General features: G+C 44.0%; 1 protein-coding gene across 1 annotated transcript in view; it reads left to right on the forward strand.

Moving 5' to 3' along the window:
- Positions 1–33: 33 nt before the first annotated feature.
- MOCOS (molybdenum cofactor sulfurase) overlaps positions 34–17,748 on the forward strand; it is a 54,251-nt gene continuing 36,536 nt past the window's right edge. Inside the window, exons 1-2 of the mRNA XM_036245963.1 lie at positions 34–175; positions 13,333–13,422. Coding sequence (XP_036101856.1) covers positions 34–175; positions 13,333–13,422 — 232 coding nt within the window. The remainder of the gene's footprint in view (positions 176–13,332; positions 13,423–17,748) is intronic.

A 17,748-nucleotide genomic window follows, 5' to 3' on the forward strand; every position in this document is an offset into this window, starting at 1 on the left:
CGGCGCGGACAGCGCGGTGAGCAGGCCTGGGTCATGGCCGGCGGGATGGCGCAGCGGGAGGTCGAGCTGCTGGCCTTCGAGCGTTTCCGGGGCTCCAGCGAGCAGCCACTAGCCTATGGCTACGGCCCGCGCAGCCTGCGCGAGCTGCGGGCGCGCGAATTCGGCCGCCTGGCAGGTGAGGCCAGCGGGGGTGCGGGGTTGGCGGGGCGGCCTGGGGCGCACGCGGTTCCTCATGAGCTCTCTGCTCCAGATGGGTGCGACGTTAACCTCACTTGGGGCGCATTTTGAAGGGAAAGATCTGGAGGGACATGTCCACTCGTCCGCTTCGTGGACACGGCCCCCTGAGGTCCCACCTGCAGCCCCAAGACTTCTTGCTACTCTTAATCCTTAGACTTTTCCGTGGTACAGGACTAACCTAGACCTTTTTCACCTGTCCCCATCCTCGGCGAACAGGGCTTAAAATTCTTCCATTGAGACTGCGGACTTTAAAGCTCCAGATGGAACCGGGGTTGCAAAATGCAGGAATGTCCAGTGGGCGTGGCTGTTCGAATGCTCTTCAGAGCGGCGCGTGGGCGGTCAGTGCGCCGCGTACACACCGAGGCTAAGGCTGCGGGGCAGCCCCTGTCCCCCCGCGTCCCCCCAAGGCTGCGTTCCAATCCGCTGAGATGGCTCACAAGCAGCTTTTATTTTCGAACCCCCCCTTTTTCCATTTTAGAATAAGCCACTGAAGGCTAGTTCTTGGGGGACTTGAAGAATTAGCAAACTAAAATTTGAGTGTTGAGTACAAGGCGGCCTGTAAACTGGACATGAAGACGAGGATCACATCGTGCCTTTGAGTTCCAAATGATGGAACAGTCTGGTTAAATCTGAAATCAAGCTCGATGTGGCCCTGTGGTGGTTCCCAGCCCTTTGCTGCAAGGCGGGAGCCCCGCCCCACCCCTCCCCGCACAAGGTAGGACTGTCCTTTTTACAGGAGACCTTGTGTGAGGGGCTTCCTGGAGTCTTTTTTTTTTTTAGTTTTTAAATTTCTTTATTTTATTTTTTTGTTTTCTTTTTTATCTTTATTGTTGAATGTTATTACAGATGTTCCTCATTTTCCCCCATTGACCCCCTCCTCCCCACTCCCGCCCCCCTCCTGCCTTTTCCCACACTGTTGTCTGTGTCCATTGGTTATGCATATAAGTCCTTTGGTTTATTTCTTCCCACCCCGCAACCACCTTCTCTTTGAGGTTTGTCAGTCTAGCAACCAATTTGTTCTTCTTAATCCCTTCACCTTTTTCACCCATTCCCCCAACCCCCTCCCATCTGGCAACCAACAAAATGTTCTCTGTATCTATGAGAATGTTTCTGTTCTGCCTGTTCATTTTGTTTCCATTGTCGATAGATATGTATTCATTGCCATTTTGTTTGTTCATATATTTTATCTTTTTCTTCAAAAAGACCCTTCATCACTTCATATAATAATGGCTTGGTGGTGATGAACTCCTTTAACTTTTTCTTTTCTGGGAAACTCTTTATATGGCCATCAATTCTAAATCACAGCTTTGCAGGATAGAGTCATCTTGGGTGTAGGTTCTTGCTTTTCATCACTCTGAATATTTCTTGTCACTCCCTTCTGGCCTACAAAGTTTCTTTTGAGAAATCAGCTGACAGTCTTATGGGAACTCCCTTGTAGGTAATTATCTGCTTTTCTCTTGCTGCTTTTAAGATTCTCTCTTAGTCTTGAACTTTTTGCATTTTGATGATGATGTGTCTTGGTGTGGGCCTCTTGGGGTTCATCTTGTTTGGGACTCTGTGCTTCCTGGACTTGTATGTCTGTTTCCCTCACTAAGTTAGGAAAGTTTTCTGCCATTATTGTTTCAAATAGGTTCTCCATTTCTTGTTCTCACTCTTCTCCTTCTGGCACCCCCAAGATGTGAATGTTGGCACGCTTGACGTTGTCCCAGAGGCTTCTTACACTATCCTCATTTTTTTGGATTCTTTTTTCTTTTTGCTGTTCTGATTGGGTGTTTTTTGCTTCCTTAGATTCCAAATCAATGGTTTGCTTCTTGGCTTTACCTACTCTACTATTGAATCTGTGTAAATTATTATTTTATTTTTATTTTTTATTATTATTTTTGTTGTTGTTACAGATGTTTCTCCTTTTTTACCCCATTGACACCCTCCTCCCCATTTCCCCCCTCCGCCCCGTCTCCGGCTTTGTTGTTCATGTCCATTGGTTATGCATACATGCATATAAGTTCTCACTTATATACAGAAGGAATATAATGAACATAACAGTCTGAGGAATACGGTAGACCCAGAAACATGGAAGTAGGGCACAGTCTGACATCCCTCAGAAGAGGGGTTGGGGGGGGGGTGGGAAGAGATAAACCACAGAACTTATATGCATGTATGCATAACCAATGGACATGGACAGCTTCCTGGAGTCTTAAGAACCGCGTGCCAGGAGCAGGGACGGTCCTCAGGTTAACTGGCAGGTCGTGGTGCACTCGGATTTCAGGTGTATTTATTGTTTTGACGAACAATTGGTGACTCCTTCTTGCTTGTGTCCCAACAGCAACTATGATTTACATTTCACTAATCAGGTAGCTGATTCCAGCTCTTTGGGTCATTTCCTTGTTTCACTTAGTGACTTTTTTCCCATTGGGGGCCTTGAGGGCTGAGGCCTCCTCTTTGTGTGTTCCCTGTCTGTAGTTAAGTAGGGAGGCTCAGGAGGAAGGTAGGACCTTCCCGCCGGCATGCTGTACTACCTCCCCATTCTTCACAGTAGCACATTCTCCTATGGGAGACAGCCCTTGTCCCTCTGCTTCTACATTCTGTCTCTGAACTTTTTTATTATAGAGATTTCCTACCCACAGAAATAGACGGAGATAATGAACACCCACAGGTGCAGCAGGAGGGAGGGAGGTTTCCCATTCTTTTGAAGCAAGTCCCAGAGTGTGTAATTATTCAGTCAGTAATTATTTTAGCACCTTCATTCCCTAATCCCCTCCTGTTCTGATCTCTCACATCATCCTTGGCTGACCCTTCCACACCACTCTGGAAAGGTAGAGCTGTATTCTCTGTGCGCCTCCTTGCTTCACTCTTGTCCTTTAAAGGATAGCACCTTTACCCTCAAATGTATAATTTAGATGTGACGGCCAGGATTTCAGGCTGGGCCTCCGAGCCCCTTTAACATCTACTGCACAGGTGCTCCTGCCCTTACTGTGGGTTACTCACCTCTGGATAAGCCCATCATAAATTGAAAATATAAGTTGAAAAGGCATTTAATACACCTAGTGAACATCATAGTTTAGCCTATGCTACCTTAAACATGCTCAGAACTCTTGCATTAACTTACAGTTGGGCAAAATCATCCAACATGATGAATACACTCCAGAGCACCAGTTGTTTACTCTTGTGATAGCATGACTATGTGGGAGCTGTGGCTTGCTACCACTGCTAAGTATCACAAACATCCTTATTTAGTTATCTATTTATCTGTTTAGTGCAAGTTCCCAGCATTTTCTCTACATAATGGCTGAAGTAGGCCTTTGTGGACTAAACTCACCCATCCCACCGCTAGGAGTCTTGGAACATTATCCACTTTCCACCCCACCCCACCTCCTCACAGGGCAGGGAAAAACAAACAAACAAAACAAACCAAAATAATATAACTTTTACTTCCTCTTCTCTATTCCCCCATAGATTTTCTGCAGGTTTGAGAAATTATATTGGTAATTAAATGCTTACTTAACCTTTAAGTCTGAAATAATTTGCCTAATTTATTGGATAGAAATGTCTTTGTTCTGGTGCAGGAAGCATATTGAATATACAGATGTCGTTCAACCAGTTCTTGAAACTTAAGGGTACTAATTGATGGCCACTCACCCTGAGTGGAACTGAGAACTGAAGGAACATGACTCAGGAGAGACACTGAAATTTCCTTTCTTGAAGACCTAATGCCAGTTGGTTTTGGGTAATTTGCCTACCTCTCATAACAGCTGAACCATGTGGAATGTCTGTCAGGTACTGGACTGGGTACAGTCATATACCAACTTATTTAACTTTCATCCCAATTTCAGATGAAGAAAGAGGCATCCACAATGGTTAGCAGGATTCAGTAAGGTTGGTTGACTTGAATTCTGCACTGTTAACCACTGTGCTGGCTGACCTTCTCCTAAGATCAGATAGATCTCTAGCTGATTTAGCATGGCTGACTTGTTTAACAAAATGAGGTACTGGACCACAGACCAATGCATCCTTCTCCCAAATGGCTTCCTGGCCCTCAGGTTTTACATGTGCACTGGGGCTTCACAAGAGCATCTTCCCCAATGCCTGGGTGGACAACCAAGCTTTTCTTTTGGTATGTAACTTTGTATTTTTGAATCTTCAGTAAACGAGAACATTATTTTAACACGAATTTTCTGAACTAGATAATACATTTACTTGGTAAAAACATGCAATAAACTAGGACTAAAAGGAAACTTAATCAACCTGATGAAGGCCATCTACAAAAACAAACAAACAGCTAACATCATACTTAATGGTGAAAGACTGAAAGCTTTACCCCTAAGATCAAAAACAAGACAAGGATGTCTGTTTTTATCACTTTTATTCAACATTGCACTAGAGGTTCTAACCAGAACAGTTGGGCAAGAAAATGAAATAAAAGGCACCCAGATTGGAAAGGAAGAAGTAAAACATCTCTACTTGTTGGTAACATAATCTTGTATATAGAAAAATGATAAGGAATCCACACACGAAACTACTAGAATTAAAAAGCAAGTTCAGCCGGTCAAGATGGCGGCGCAGGTAAACGCGGTATCGTGTCCCCCCACAACCACATCAAAGTTACAACTAAACTACAGAACAACCATTATTCAAAACTGCCTGAAATCGAGCTGAATGGAAGTCATACAACTACGGAATTAAAGCAGCAGCCACATCCAGACTGGTAGGAGGGGCGGAGGCAGACGGGCTGGTCCCACACCAACATGTGGCAGATAAAAATCAGGAGGAGACCTTGGCTGGGAAGGTCCTTCCTGAGGACTGAGGGGTCCCTGTCCCACACCAGGTGCCCCGCTCAGGGTTCCAGTGCCAGGAAGAGAATCCCCATAACTTCTGGCTGGAAAAACCAGCGGGAACTGAGGCTCAGGGAAGCTGAGGGGGCTGGAGCCACAGGCAGCTCCTTAAAGGGCCCACGCACGGACTTATCGGCCTCTCTGCCTCTAAGCTTGGAGGGGAGGCAGCTCGAGGGGCACCAGAGACATACAGGGAAGAACTGAGCTGTTTGGCACTGGAGCGAGGGCTGGAGAGGGGGCTTTCTCTGGGACAAACGTGCTGTAAGAGGCCTCTGTTCCTTTGGTGAGCCCTTCCCTGGGGCGGCAGATAGTCGCCATATCTGGGACTCCAGCAACCTGGTTCACACTGGTAGCTCCGCCCTGGTGATTCCCTGAGGCCCCGCCCCACCCAACTTTCAGGCCCACCCTAGCTGTTGCCAGTTGCTTCACCATAGGATTGGCCTGTCTTGGATCCTGCTTCAGGTTTTCCTAAATTCTTTCAAACAAGCATCATCTGGTCTCAGCTAGCCCCATACCTCTCGTTCAGTAATACACAGAAACAAACACAGGGAGGCAGCCAAAATGAGAAGACAAAGAAACAGGTACCAAATGAAAGAACAGAACAAAACCCCAAGAAAAGAACTAAGCGAAATGGAGATAAGCAACCTAACAGATGCTGAGTTCAAAATACTGCTTATAAGGATGCTCAGTGAACTTAGTGAGGGCCTCAAGAGCATAAAAAAGGACCAGTCAGAAATGATGGAGGCACAGTTAGAAACGAAGGAGGCTTTAATTGAAATAAAGAATAATTTACACAGATTCAATAGTAGAGTATGTAAATCCAAGAAGCAAACCTTTAATTTGGAATATAAGGAAGCAAAAAACACCCAATCAGAACAACAAAAAGAAAAAGAAATCCAAAAAAATGAGGATAGTGTAAGGAGCCTCTGGGACAACTTCAAGCGTGCCAACATTCACATCTTGGGGGTGCCAGAAGGAGAAGAGAGAAAGCAAGAAATTGAAAACCTGTTTGAAACAATAATGACAGAAAACTTTCCTAACTTGGTGAAGGAAACAGACATACAAGCCAGGAAGCACAGAGAGTCCCAAACAAGATGAACCCCAGGAGGTCCACACCAAGACACATCATCATCAAAATGCAAAAGGTTCAAGACAAAGAGAGAATCTTAAAAGCAGCAAGAGAGCCCTGGCCGGTTTGGCTCAGCGATTGGAGCGTCGGCCTGTGGTACAGAAAAGCAGCAAGAGAAAAGCAGTTAGTTACCTACAAGGGAGTTCCCATAAGGCTATCAGCTGATTTCTCAAAAGAAACTTTGTAGGCCAGAAAGGAGTGGCAGGAAATATTCAGAGTGATGAAAAGCAAGAACCTACACCCAGGATAACTCTATTCTGCAAAGCTGTCATTTAGAATTGATGGCCATATAAAGAGTTTCCCAGACAAGAAAAAGTTAAAGGAGTTCATCACCGCCAAACCGTTATTATATGAAATGATGAAGGGTCTTTTTAAAGAAAAAGATAAAATACATGAACAAACAAAATGGCAGTTAATACATATCTATCGACAATGGAATCTACAAACAAAATGAACAAGCAGAACAGAAACATTTTCATAGATACAGAGAACATTTTGTTGGTTGCTAGATGGGAGGGGGGTTGGGGGAATAGGTGAAAAAGGTGAAAGGATTAAGAAGTACAAATTCATTTCTAGACTGACAAACCTCAGAGGGAAAGGGGTTGGGGGGTGGGAAGAAATAAACCAAAGGACTTATATGCATAACCAATGGACACAGACAATAGTATGGGAAAAGGTGGGAGGGGGGCAGGACAGGGGAGGTGGGGTCAATGGGGGATACATACATACAGCAATATGTAATTTTGTAATACATACAACAATAAAGATTTAAAATAAAATTAAAAAAAAAAAAAAGCAAGTTCAGCCCTGGTGGGTTTGCCTCAGTGGTAGAGCATCAGCCAGCCAACTAATCAGTCACAGGTTTGATTCTGGCCAAGGGCACATACATTGGTTGTGGTTCATCCCCAGCCCTGGTCAGGGTTGTGAAGGAGGCAACTAGTCGACGTGTCCCTCTCACATCAGTGTTTCTCTCTCTCCCCTTTTCTCCTTCTCCCTCCCTCCCACTCTATCTGAAGATGAATAGAAAAATATCCTCAAGTGAGGATTAAAAAAAATCTTTAAAAAGAAAGTTTAGCAAGGTTGTAGAATACAAAATCAATAGATAAACATCATTTCTTTCTTTCTTTTTTTTCTTTATTGATTTTAGAGAGAGGGGAAGGGAGGGGAGAGAGAGATAGAAACATCAATGTGAGGGAGAAACATTGATCAGCTGCCTCTTGCACGCCCCCTACTGGGGATCAAGCCCACAACCTGGACACGTGTCCTGACCAGGAATTGAACTGGTGACTTCTTGGTGCAGGGGTCGATGCTGTACCATTGAGCCACACCGGCTGGGCAACATCATTTCTTTTTTCTTTTTTTAAAACTGGCCAGGGTGATAAACATCATTTCAATGAACATTATGAAAATGAAATAATTGAAAGCATCAAAAAGAATAAAACACATAGGAATAAACTTATCAAAAGAAGTATAAGACTTATACACTGAAAACTACAAAGCATCATTGAAAGAAATTTAAAAAACCTAAATAATGAAAAGACATACTGTATTCGTGGATTGGAAGATTTAATATTGTTAAGATGGCAATGCTCCCCAAATTGGCCTACAGGTTCAATGCAATTCCTATCAAAATCCCAGGTACTTTTTTTTCAGAAATTGGTAAATTGATCTAAAATTAATATGAAATGCAAGGGACCCAGAATAGCTAAGGCAATATTTAAAAAGAACCAAGTTGAAGGACTCACACTTTTCATAAAAGAGGTAAAATTTATACAAAGTATCAGTAATCAAGATCATGTGGTATTGGCATAAGGATAGACACACAGACCTATGAAGAAGAACTGTAAGTCCATAAAGTGTAATCAATTGATTTTCAGGGAAAGGATAGCCTCTTCAACAAATGGTGTTGGAACAACTTGATTATTGATGCAAAATAATAAAGTTGGATCCCTACTGTATTTAAAATTTAACTCAAAATGAATCAAAGACCTAACTATTAGAGGAAAAAAGTATAAAACTTTTAGAAAGAAGTATAAGCATAAGTCATCGGGATCTAGGATTAGGCAATGGTTTCTTATGACAACAAAAATACAAGCAACAATAACAACAAAAATAAACAAACTGGACGTTATCAAAATTAAAACTTTAATGCTTCAATGGATACTATCAAGAAAATGAAGAACAACCCACTGAATGGGAAAAGTTGTGCACAAATATTCATAGCAGCATTATTTATAATAGAGAAAAAAGTGAAAACAACCCAAATGTTCATCAGCAGATGAATGGATAAACAGAATATGGTAGATTCATACAAGGGGATACTCTTCAGTCCTATAAAGGAATTAAGTACTGATACAGGCTACAATATGGATATACCTGGAAAATATTATGCAAAGTGAAAGAAGCCAGACACAAAAGGCAACATATTGTATAATCCCATTTATATGAAATGTTCAGAATAGATGAATATGGAGACAGAAAGTAGATTAGTGGTTGCCAGGGCGGTACTGGTGGATGGGGAATGATTGGTATCATATATGGGGTCTCTTTTTGGGATGAATGAAAATATTCTAAAATTAGTGGTGATGCTTGTACAACTTTATGAATATACTAAAACCATTAAATTGTTTAAAAGGGTGAATTTTATGGTACATGAACTATATTTCAATGAAGCTATTATAAAACAACCCAAACCATCCATCACACAGCAAAAACTATTAAGTGAATGAAAGAATGAATGAATCTATTTATAGTGTATATTCTTGAAAATGTATTTCAGAGTTTGTTCCATATCAGTACTTTTAATATACTGATGTACAATAATTCTTTATTTTAAATACGTGGTGAACATTTAAGTCATTTCTGATCTTTGGCTATGGCAGACAATAGTGCATTGAATATCCAAATAGGCCATTTCATAAAAGCACCGTTACTTGTAAGATCAGTTTCTAGAAGAATAATTGCTAGGTTAAAGAGAGTTTGCATTTAAATTATTTATTTTATTTTATTATTTTTTTTATCCTCACCCTAGGACATTTTTGCATCTATCTTCAGATAGAGCGGGAGGGAGAGAAGGAGGAAGAGAGAGAGAGAAACATCGATGTGAGTGAGAGACATCGAGTGGTTGCCAACCACACGACCTCAACCGGGACTGGGGACAAACTGCAACTGAGGTACATGCCCTTAGCGGGAACCGAATCCGGACTCTCTGGTCTGCGGGCCAAGGCTCTAACCACTGAACCAAACCAGCCAGGGTAAGAATTTGCATTTTAAAGTGTTATCAATACTGGCAAACTGCTCTCCATAAAGAAGTCGTACCAATTTGCCTTCCTACCAGCCATGTACCAGAGGATCTGTTTCCCCATACCCTCACCCACTCAGTGAATTATCCAACCTTCTGATCTTGGCCATCTGATGGGTAAACCTTGATGTCTTATTCTTATCTAAATGTGCCTATCTCAGACTTCAAGTCAAGATGGCAGCGTAGGTAGATGCAGTCTCACCTCCTCCCACAACCACATCAAAATTACAACTAAATTACAGAACAACCATCATTCAGAACTGCCTGAAATTGAGTCCTACAACTACAAAATTAAAGAAGCCACATTGAGACTGGTAGGAGAGGTGGAGAGACAGACAGGTTGGTCCCACACCCAGGTGTGGAGGATAAAAATCAGGAGCGATACCTCAGTTGTGAATGTCCTCCCTGAGGACTGAGGGGTCCCTGCTCCACAACAGGCCCCCCAGCTTAGGGTTCCAGTGTCAGGAAGAGAATACCCATAACTTCTGGCTGTAAAAACCAGTTGGAACTGAAGCTGAGGAAGGCTGAGGCTGGAGCCCCAGACAGTTCCTCTTAAAGGGCCCAAGCATGGACTTACTCAGACTTTCTCCCTCTGGGCTCCAGCCCAGGAGAGGCAGCTTGAAAGGCACCAGAGACATACTGGGAAGAACTGAGTTGTTTGGCTTCGCAGAAAGAGCTGGAGAGACAGCTTTCTCCCAGAGAAGCCTGCTGCCAGAGGCCTTTGTTCCTTTGGTGAGCCCTTCCCCCACGGGACAGGCAGGCAGCCATCATATCTGGGACTCCAGCAACCTGGCTTACACTGTTTGCTCCACCCTGGTGATTTCCTGAGGCCCTGCCCCACCCAAATTTTAGGCTCACCCAAGCTGTATCCAGTGGCTTTACCATAGGATTGGCCTGTCTTGCCTCCTGCTTCAGATTTTCCTAAATTCTCTCTCTCAAAAAAAAAAAAAAAAAGCATCTGACCTCAGTAAGCCCCATACTGCTTGCAAAGTGGCCCCAGGTCCAGCACTAGAAGTAGCCAGCCTTGGTTCACAGCTTGGCTTTGCCTGGGCAAACTCCAAGTCCAGTACAAGAAGCAGCCCTCTGCAGATCACTTTGTAGCTGATGCCTGGTGGCCCCAGGTAGAGCACAGGCAGTAGCTGACCTTGCCCCAGAGCCAGCACACCCAGTGGACAGTTTCACACCATGTTGAAGCACCACAACCCAACACCTCCACAAGCAACGCACTCAAGTAATGAACTCGGTGAGTACCAGAGCCCTGCTAAAGTAAGTCTTGCTCTGTGTGCTGAGCCCCGCACCACTGATCCTCCAAGTTAGTCAGAGGTCAGTGGTCAGTGGGCACAGCCAGTCCTTGCAGCTGATCAGCCTGAGTAAATTCCTCCCACTGACTTGCCAACAGCAATCCAGATTCAATTACAACAGAAGGGTGTACAGTCTACACGAGGGGTGCACCTTGAGAGCACAGATGGGGTGATCAGGGAGGCTGTGCCACTGGACCCAACAGGATACCTACTACAATAGGCCACCCTAGGAAGCCAGGAGACATAGCAACTCTACCTAATACATAGAAACAAACACAAGGAGGCAGCCAAAATGAGGAGACAAAGAAACATGTACCAAATGAGAGAACAGAACAAAACTCCAGGAAAAGAACTAAATGAAACAGAGATAAATAATCTAACAGATGCAGAGTTCAAAACACTACTTATAAGCATGCTCAATGAACTTAGTGAGGGTCTCAAGAGCATATAAAAGGACCGGTCAAAAATGAAGGATACATAGTTAGAAATGAAGGATGCACTAACTGAAATAAAAAATAATTCACAGCCTGGCTGGTTTGGCTCAGCAGTTAGAGCATTGGCCCATGGACCAATGAGTTGTGGGTTTGAATTTGGTCAAGGACAAGTACCTCAGTTGTAGTTCATTCCTGGCCCTGATTGGGGTCATGTGGAAGGCAACCAATGTGTCCCACTTATGTCGATGTTTCTCTCGCTCTCCGTCCCATTCTATCTGAACAAAAATTAAAAAAAAAATATCCACAGGTGAGGATTAGAAAAAAAAAGAAAAGAAAAATTTATAGGGAATCAATAGTAGAGTAGGTAAATCCAAGAGGCAATCAATTTGGAATATAAGGAAGCAAAAACACCCAATCAGCACAAAGAATCCAAAAAAATGAGGATAGTGTAAGGAGCCTCTGGGACAACTTCAGCCATACCAACATTTGCATCATGGGGCTGACAGAGGAGAAGAGAGAAAGCAAGAAATTGAAAACCTATTTGAAACAATAATGACAGAAAACTTCCCTAACTTGGTGAAGGAAACAGACATACAAGTCCAAGAAGAACAGAGAGTCCCAAACAAGATGGACCCCAAGAGGCCCACACCAAGACACATCATCATCAAAATGCCAAAGGTTAAAGACAAAGAGAGAATCTTAAAAGCAGCAAGAGAAAAGCAGTTGGTTACCTACAAGGGAGCTCCCATAAAACTGTTAGCCGATTTCTCAAAAGAAACTTTGTAGGCCAGAAGGGAGTGACAAGAGATATTCAAAGTGATGAAAAGCAATAACCTACAACCAAGATTACTCTACCTTGCAAAGCTATCATTTAGAATGATGGACATAAAAAGAGTTTCTCAGATAAGAAAAAGCTAGAGGAGTTCATCACCACCAAACCAGTGTTATATGAATTGTTGACATATCTTCTTGAAGAACACAATATGAACGATAACATGTCAATAAATACATATCTATCAACAATTGAATCTACAAAGTGAACAAGCAGAACAGAAACAGACTCATAGATACAGAGAACTTTCTGTTGGTTGCCAGATGGGAGGTGGTTGGGGGAATAGGTGAAAAAGGTGAAGGGATTAGGACGCATAAATTGGCCCAGCCAGTGTGGCTCAGTAGTTGAGCATTGACCCATGCACCAAGAGGTCACCGGTGTGATTTCTGGTCAGGGCACATGCCCAGGTTGCAGGCCTGATCCCCAGTGGGGGGCGTGCAAGAGATGGCCAGCTGATATTTTCTCTCATCAATATTTCTATCTCTCTCTTCTTCTCCCTTCCTCTCTGTCTAAAATCAATGAAGAAAAAAAAAAAAGAAGCACGAATTGGTTGTCAGACTGATAAACCTCAAAGGGAAGGTGGGGAGGAGGGTGGGAAGAGATAAACCAAAGAACTTACATGCTTATATGCATAACCAATGGACACAGACAGTAGTGTGGGGAAGGCAGGGGGTGGGGTGGAAGGAGGGTGTCAATGGGGGAAAAAGGGAGGGACATCTGTAATACATTCAACAATAAAGATAATTTTAAAAAGAAAAAAAATGCACCTTTCTCTGTTCGTGAGAGAGAGCACACAAAGGTGATTTAAATTCCTAGTATTCTCTGAAGCTCTCAAAGCTTCAGAGGGATGTGGAATTCACTATGGGAAAGGATAATTAGGGCTTGTGGGCCAGAGAAGCTGCACAGAAACTCCAGGAGAGGGTGTGAGTCATAAGGTAAACTAGCTTTACAGTCTTTAACCACAGCCATCTGTTGGGCTCCTCCTCCATGTGAGATGCTCGTCCAGGTTCCTAAGAATGCTGGTTAATCAGGAAGGCTCTCTCAGGGCTCTAAAGGTCCTTAAATATTGACAGTGCAGTTCTTCTATTGCTCATGTCTACACTGGGATTAAGAAGCACATATTGAGAGGCTGGGAGATAGGAGAGGTTTGATGTTATATCCAAACGCATCCAATGTGCACTGCTTACACTCACACAAACCCGATCTGGGTAAAATGAGTGCAAAAAACTCTGAAAAATAACCACAGCTTTATTTTGTGCTTTCTTTCAGGAACTGTCTATCTTGACCACGCAGGAGCCACACTGTTCCCCCAGACCCAGCTCACAAGCTTCACTCATGATCTCATGGAAAATGTTTATGGTAAAGAAAAACACACCATAACTTATTTTTTGCACTGGACATTAGCCAGCTGCATTCAGTTGATATATCTCTGCTTTAAAATGTTGGGTTAATAGACTAGGATGGAGCTGAGCACACAAAGCTGAATAAGCACAATAAAGATGGATCGGGCAAACACGTGTCATTCCCTCTAACACCCATGCTGCTAGGACAGGAGAACTAGCTCAGAGACACGTATGTTAATTCCACAGGAAGGGGTCAGCGTCAAAAAAAGCACAGAGGCACAAGGTGCTGTATTTGGTGGTGTGATGACCCTGTGGGACTGGTACTGTGCAGAAAGTGGGACAAGAGGAGGAACATTCATTCATTCACTTCATAAATATTTGTCAGGCACTCTTGGGTTGAGGCCATGGTGAAAATGGGAACAAAGTAATCCATCCCTGTCTTCATGGTCTCTGGTCTAGTTAAGGCAAGACCTTAATCCAGTGATCTCCAGATAAATGTAAACTACCAACGGTGTGAAGGGCTGTGTACGAAAGGCCTCCGGTGCCATGGGGGTCTGGATCTGCAGAGTGACGGTGGGTTGGTAGTTTGAGCATGAGGGAAATTTCCTCAGGAATGGGCTTGATGCTGGAGGATGAGCAGGAATTCACTCAGACAAGAGTCAGGAGAAGGGCCCTTTAGGCAGAGGGAACAGCAAGAGCCAAGACCCTGCAGTGGTTTCAAGAACCAACCCTGGAACACAGAGAGAGGTGAGTGGAGCAATGGAGGCATAAATGGGGAGGTAGGTAGGTACCTTACAGGTGCTCTGTGAGTTTAATCTTTATTCTAGACACAATGACAGTCACTGACAAAATTAATCAGCAGTAAGGAGATAACTTTTTATTCCCATTCTATTAATTTGTATTATTATTTTTTAAACTTATCTTTACCTTTGAATGTATTACAGATGTCCCTCCTTTTTCTCCTATTGACCCCTTCCTTCCCACTCCTTCCCCCCTCCTGTCTTCTCCACACTGTTGTCTGTGACCATTGGTTATGCATATATGCATGTAAGTTGTTAGATTTATCTCTTCCCACCCTCCTCCTCACCTTCTCTTTGAGGTTCCTCAGTCTAACAACCAATTTGTACTTCTTAATCCCTTCACCTTTTTCACCCATTCCCCCAACCACCTCCCATCTGGCAACCAACAAAATGTTCTCTTTATCTATGAGAATGCTTTTGTTCTGCTTGTTCATTTTGTTTGTAGATTCAATTGTTGATAGATATGTATTTATTGACATTTTATTGTTCATATTTTTGTTCTTCGAGAAGACACATCAACAATTCATATAACACTGGTTTGGTGGTGATGAACTCCTTTTTCTTATCTGGGAAACTCTTTTTATGTCCATCATTCTAAATGATAGCTTTGCAAGGTAGAGTAATCTTGGTTGTAGGTTATTGCTTTTCATCACTTTGAATATCTCTTGTCACTCCCTTCTGGCCTACAAAGTTTCTTTTGAGAAATCGGCCAACAGTCTATGGGAGCTCCCTTGTAGGTAACCAACTGTTTTTCTCTTGCTGCTTTTAAGATTCTCTCTTTGTCTTTAACCTTTGGCATTTTGATGATGATGTGTCTTGGTGTGGGCCTCTTGGGGTCCATCTTGTTTGGGACTCTCTGTTCTTCCTGGACTTGTATGTCTGTTTCCTTCACCAAGTTAGGGAAGTTTTCTGTCATTATTGTTTCAAATAGGTTTTCAATTTCTTGCTTTCTCTCTTCTCCTCTGTCAGCCCCATGATGCAAATGTTGGTATGGCTGAAGTTGTCCCAGAGGCTCCTTACACTATCCTCATTTTTTTGGATTCTTTGTGCTGATTGGGTGTTTTTGCTTCCTTATATTCCAAATCGATTGTTTGCCTCTTGGATTTACCTACTCTACTATTGATCCCCTGCAAATTAGTCTTTATTTCAGTTAGTGCATCCTTCTTTTCTGACTGGTCCTTTTATATGCTCTTGAGACCCTCACTAAGTTCACTGAGCATGCTTATAAGCAGTGTTTTGAACTCTGCATCTGTTAGATTATTTATCTCTGTTTCATTTAGTTCTTTTCCTGGAGTTTTGTTCTGTTCTTTCATTTGGCACATATTTCTTTGTCTCCTCATTTAGGATGCCTCCTTGTGTTTGTTTCTATGTATTAGGTAGAGTTGCTATGTCTCCTAGTCTTCCTAGGGTGGCCTATTGTAGTAGGTGTCCTGTTGGGTCTAGTGGCACAGCCTCCCTGATCACCCTATCTGCGCCCTCAAGGTGCACCCCTGGTGTAGACTGTACACCCTTCTGTTGTAATTGAATCTAGATTGCTGTTGGCAAGTCAGTGGGAGGGATTTACTCAGGCTGATCAGCTGCAAGGACTGGCTGTGCCCACTGACCACTGACCTCTGACTACCTTGGAGGATCAATGGTGCGGGGCCCACCAGACAGAGCAAGACTTACTTTAGCAGGGGAATCCACTCCTTGAATGTCTGGTACCCACTGAATCCACTCCTTGAATGTCTTGCTTGTTGAGGTGGTTGGGTGGTGATGCTTATACGTGGTCTGGAGCTAAACACTGAGTGTGCTGTCTCTGGGGCAAGGTCATCCACTGCCGGTGCTCTACCTGGGGCCACCAGGCATCAGCTACAAAGCGATCTGCAGAGGGCTGCTTCTTGTGCTGGTCTTGTAGGTGCCCAGGAAAAGCCACACCGTGAATAAAGGCTGGTAGCTCCTAATGTTGGGCCTGAGTCTATTTAGTGAGAGGTGTGGGGCTTGCTGAGGCCACATGCTGCTTTTTTGAGAGAATTTAGGAAAATCTGAAATAGAAGCCAAGATAGGCCATTCCTCTATGGTAAAGCCACTGGAAACAGCTTGGGTGGGCCCGAAAGTTGGGTGGGGCAGGGCCTCAGGAAATCACCAGGGTGGAGCAAACAGTATCAGCCAGGCTGCTGGAATCCCAGATATTGTGGCTGTCAGCCTGCCCCATGTGGGAAGGGTTCACCAAAGGAACAACGGCCTCTGGCAGCACGCCTGTTTGGGAGAAAGCCACCCTACAGCTGTTGCTTCAATGCCAAACAACTCAGTTCTTCCCTGTATGTCTCTGGTGCCTTTCAAGTTGCCTCCCCCACACTGGAGCCTGGAAGGTGGGAGCCTGAGTAAGCTCGTTCACGGGCCCTTTAAGAGGAGCTGCCTGGAGCTCCAGCCTCAGCCTCCCTCAGCCTCAGTTCAACTGGTTTTACAGCCAGAAGTTATGGGGATTCTCTTCCTGGCACTGGAACCCTGAGCTGGGGGCCTGTTGTGGGACAGGGACCCCTCACTCCTCAGGGGAGACTTTCAAAGCCAAGGTATCGCTCCTGATTTTTATCCTCTTCATGTGGGTGTGGGACCAGCAAGTCCTCACCTACGCCCCTTCCTACCTGTTTCCATGTGGCTTCTTCTTTAATTTCATATCTGTAGGACTACCATTCAGCTCAGTTTTAGGCGTTTTTTTTAATGATGGTTATTCTGTAGTTTAGCTGTAACTTTGGTGTGGTTGTGGGAGAAGGTGATACTGCATTTACCTAAGCTGCCATCTTGACCAGAAGTCAGGAGATAACTTTGGAAAGGAAGTTTGAAATAACAGTAGTAGCAGATGTAATGGTGATAATGATAATAGCAATATATAAGAATAATGACCTGTACTGAGCACTCATTGTGCTTCAGGCCCTGTTCCAAGTGCTCCATCTGTGTTATCTCTGTCCTCAGGACCAGCTAAGGCACAGGTTCTGCGATCACTCCTGTTGTCCACGTGAGGACAGGGCCCCAGGGAGGACAGGCAATGACTCTGAGGCCGCACAGTCAGAAGCGCCGGAGCTGGGCACAGTGGGGAGCAGAGGCTCTAGGCAGCTTGGCTCCGGAGTGCAAGCCCTTCGCCTCCGGTGGACGGCCTCAGTTCATGACAGTCCTGTCCTGCCACACTGAGGCTCAGGAGCCAGCAGGTATTTAACTCTGGGGAACCATCTCCCGGGAAGATGCCCATGAGGGACTGTATCTTGACTTTAATCCATGATGTTCAAAGAGATCTGCAATTGTCTCTCCTGAACCTTTGCAAGAGTCATAATCGTGGGAAAGGTGCTGACCTGAGAGATGACGAAATTGAGACTGCAGGTGGTCCTAATGATATGGGCTAAGAACCAGGGTGATGAAAGGCAACCTGGGTAAATTCCAATCCCACAGGCTACTGGCTGATATAGAAAAGGTCTTTGCTTCAAAGACCAAACATCCAGTGTGGTTTGAGAAAACAAAAACAAAACCCTAGAACAGAAAATCCCAAGATTTGCCTGAACACGCACAAG

This window comes from Molossus molossus, unplaced genomic scaffold, assembly GCF_014108415.1.
Source record: "Molossus molossus isolate mMolMol1 unplaced genomic scaffold, mMolMol1.p scaffold_m16_p_6, whole genome shotgun sequence".
Lineage (NCBI taxonomy): Eukaryota > Metazoa > Chordata > Mammalia > Chiroptera > Molossidae > Molossus > Molossus molossus.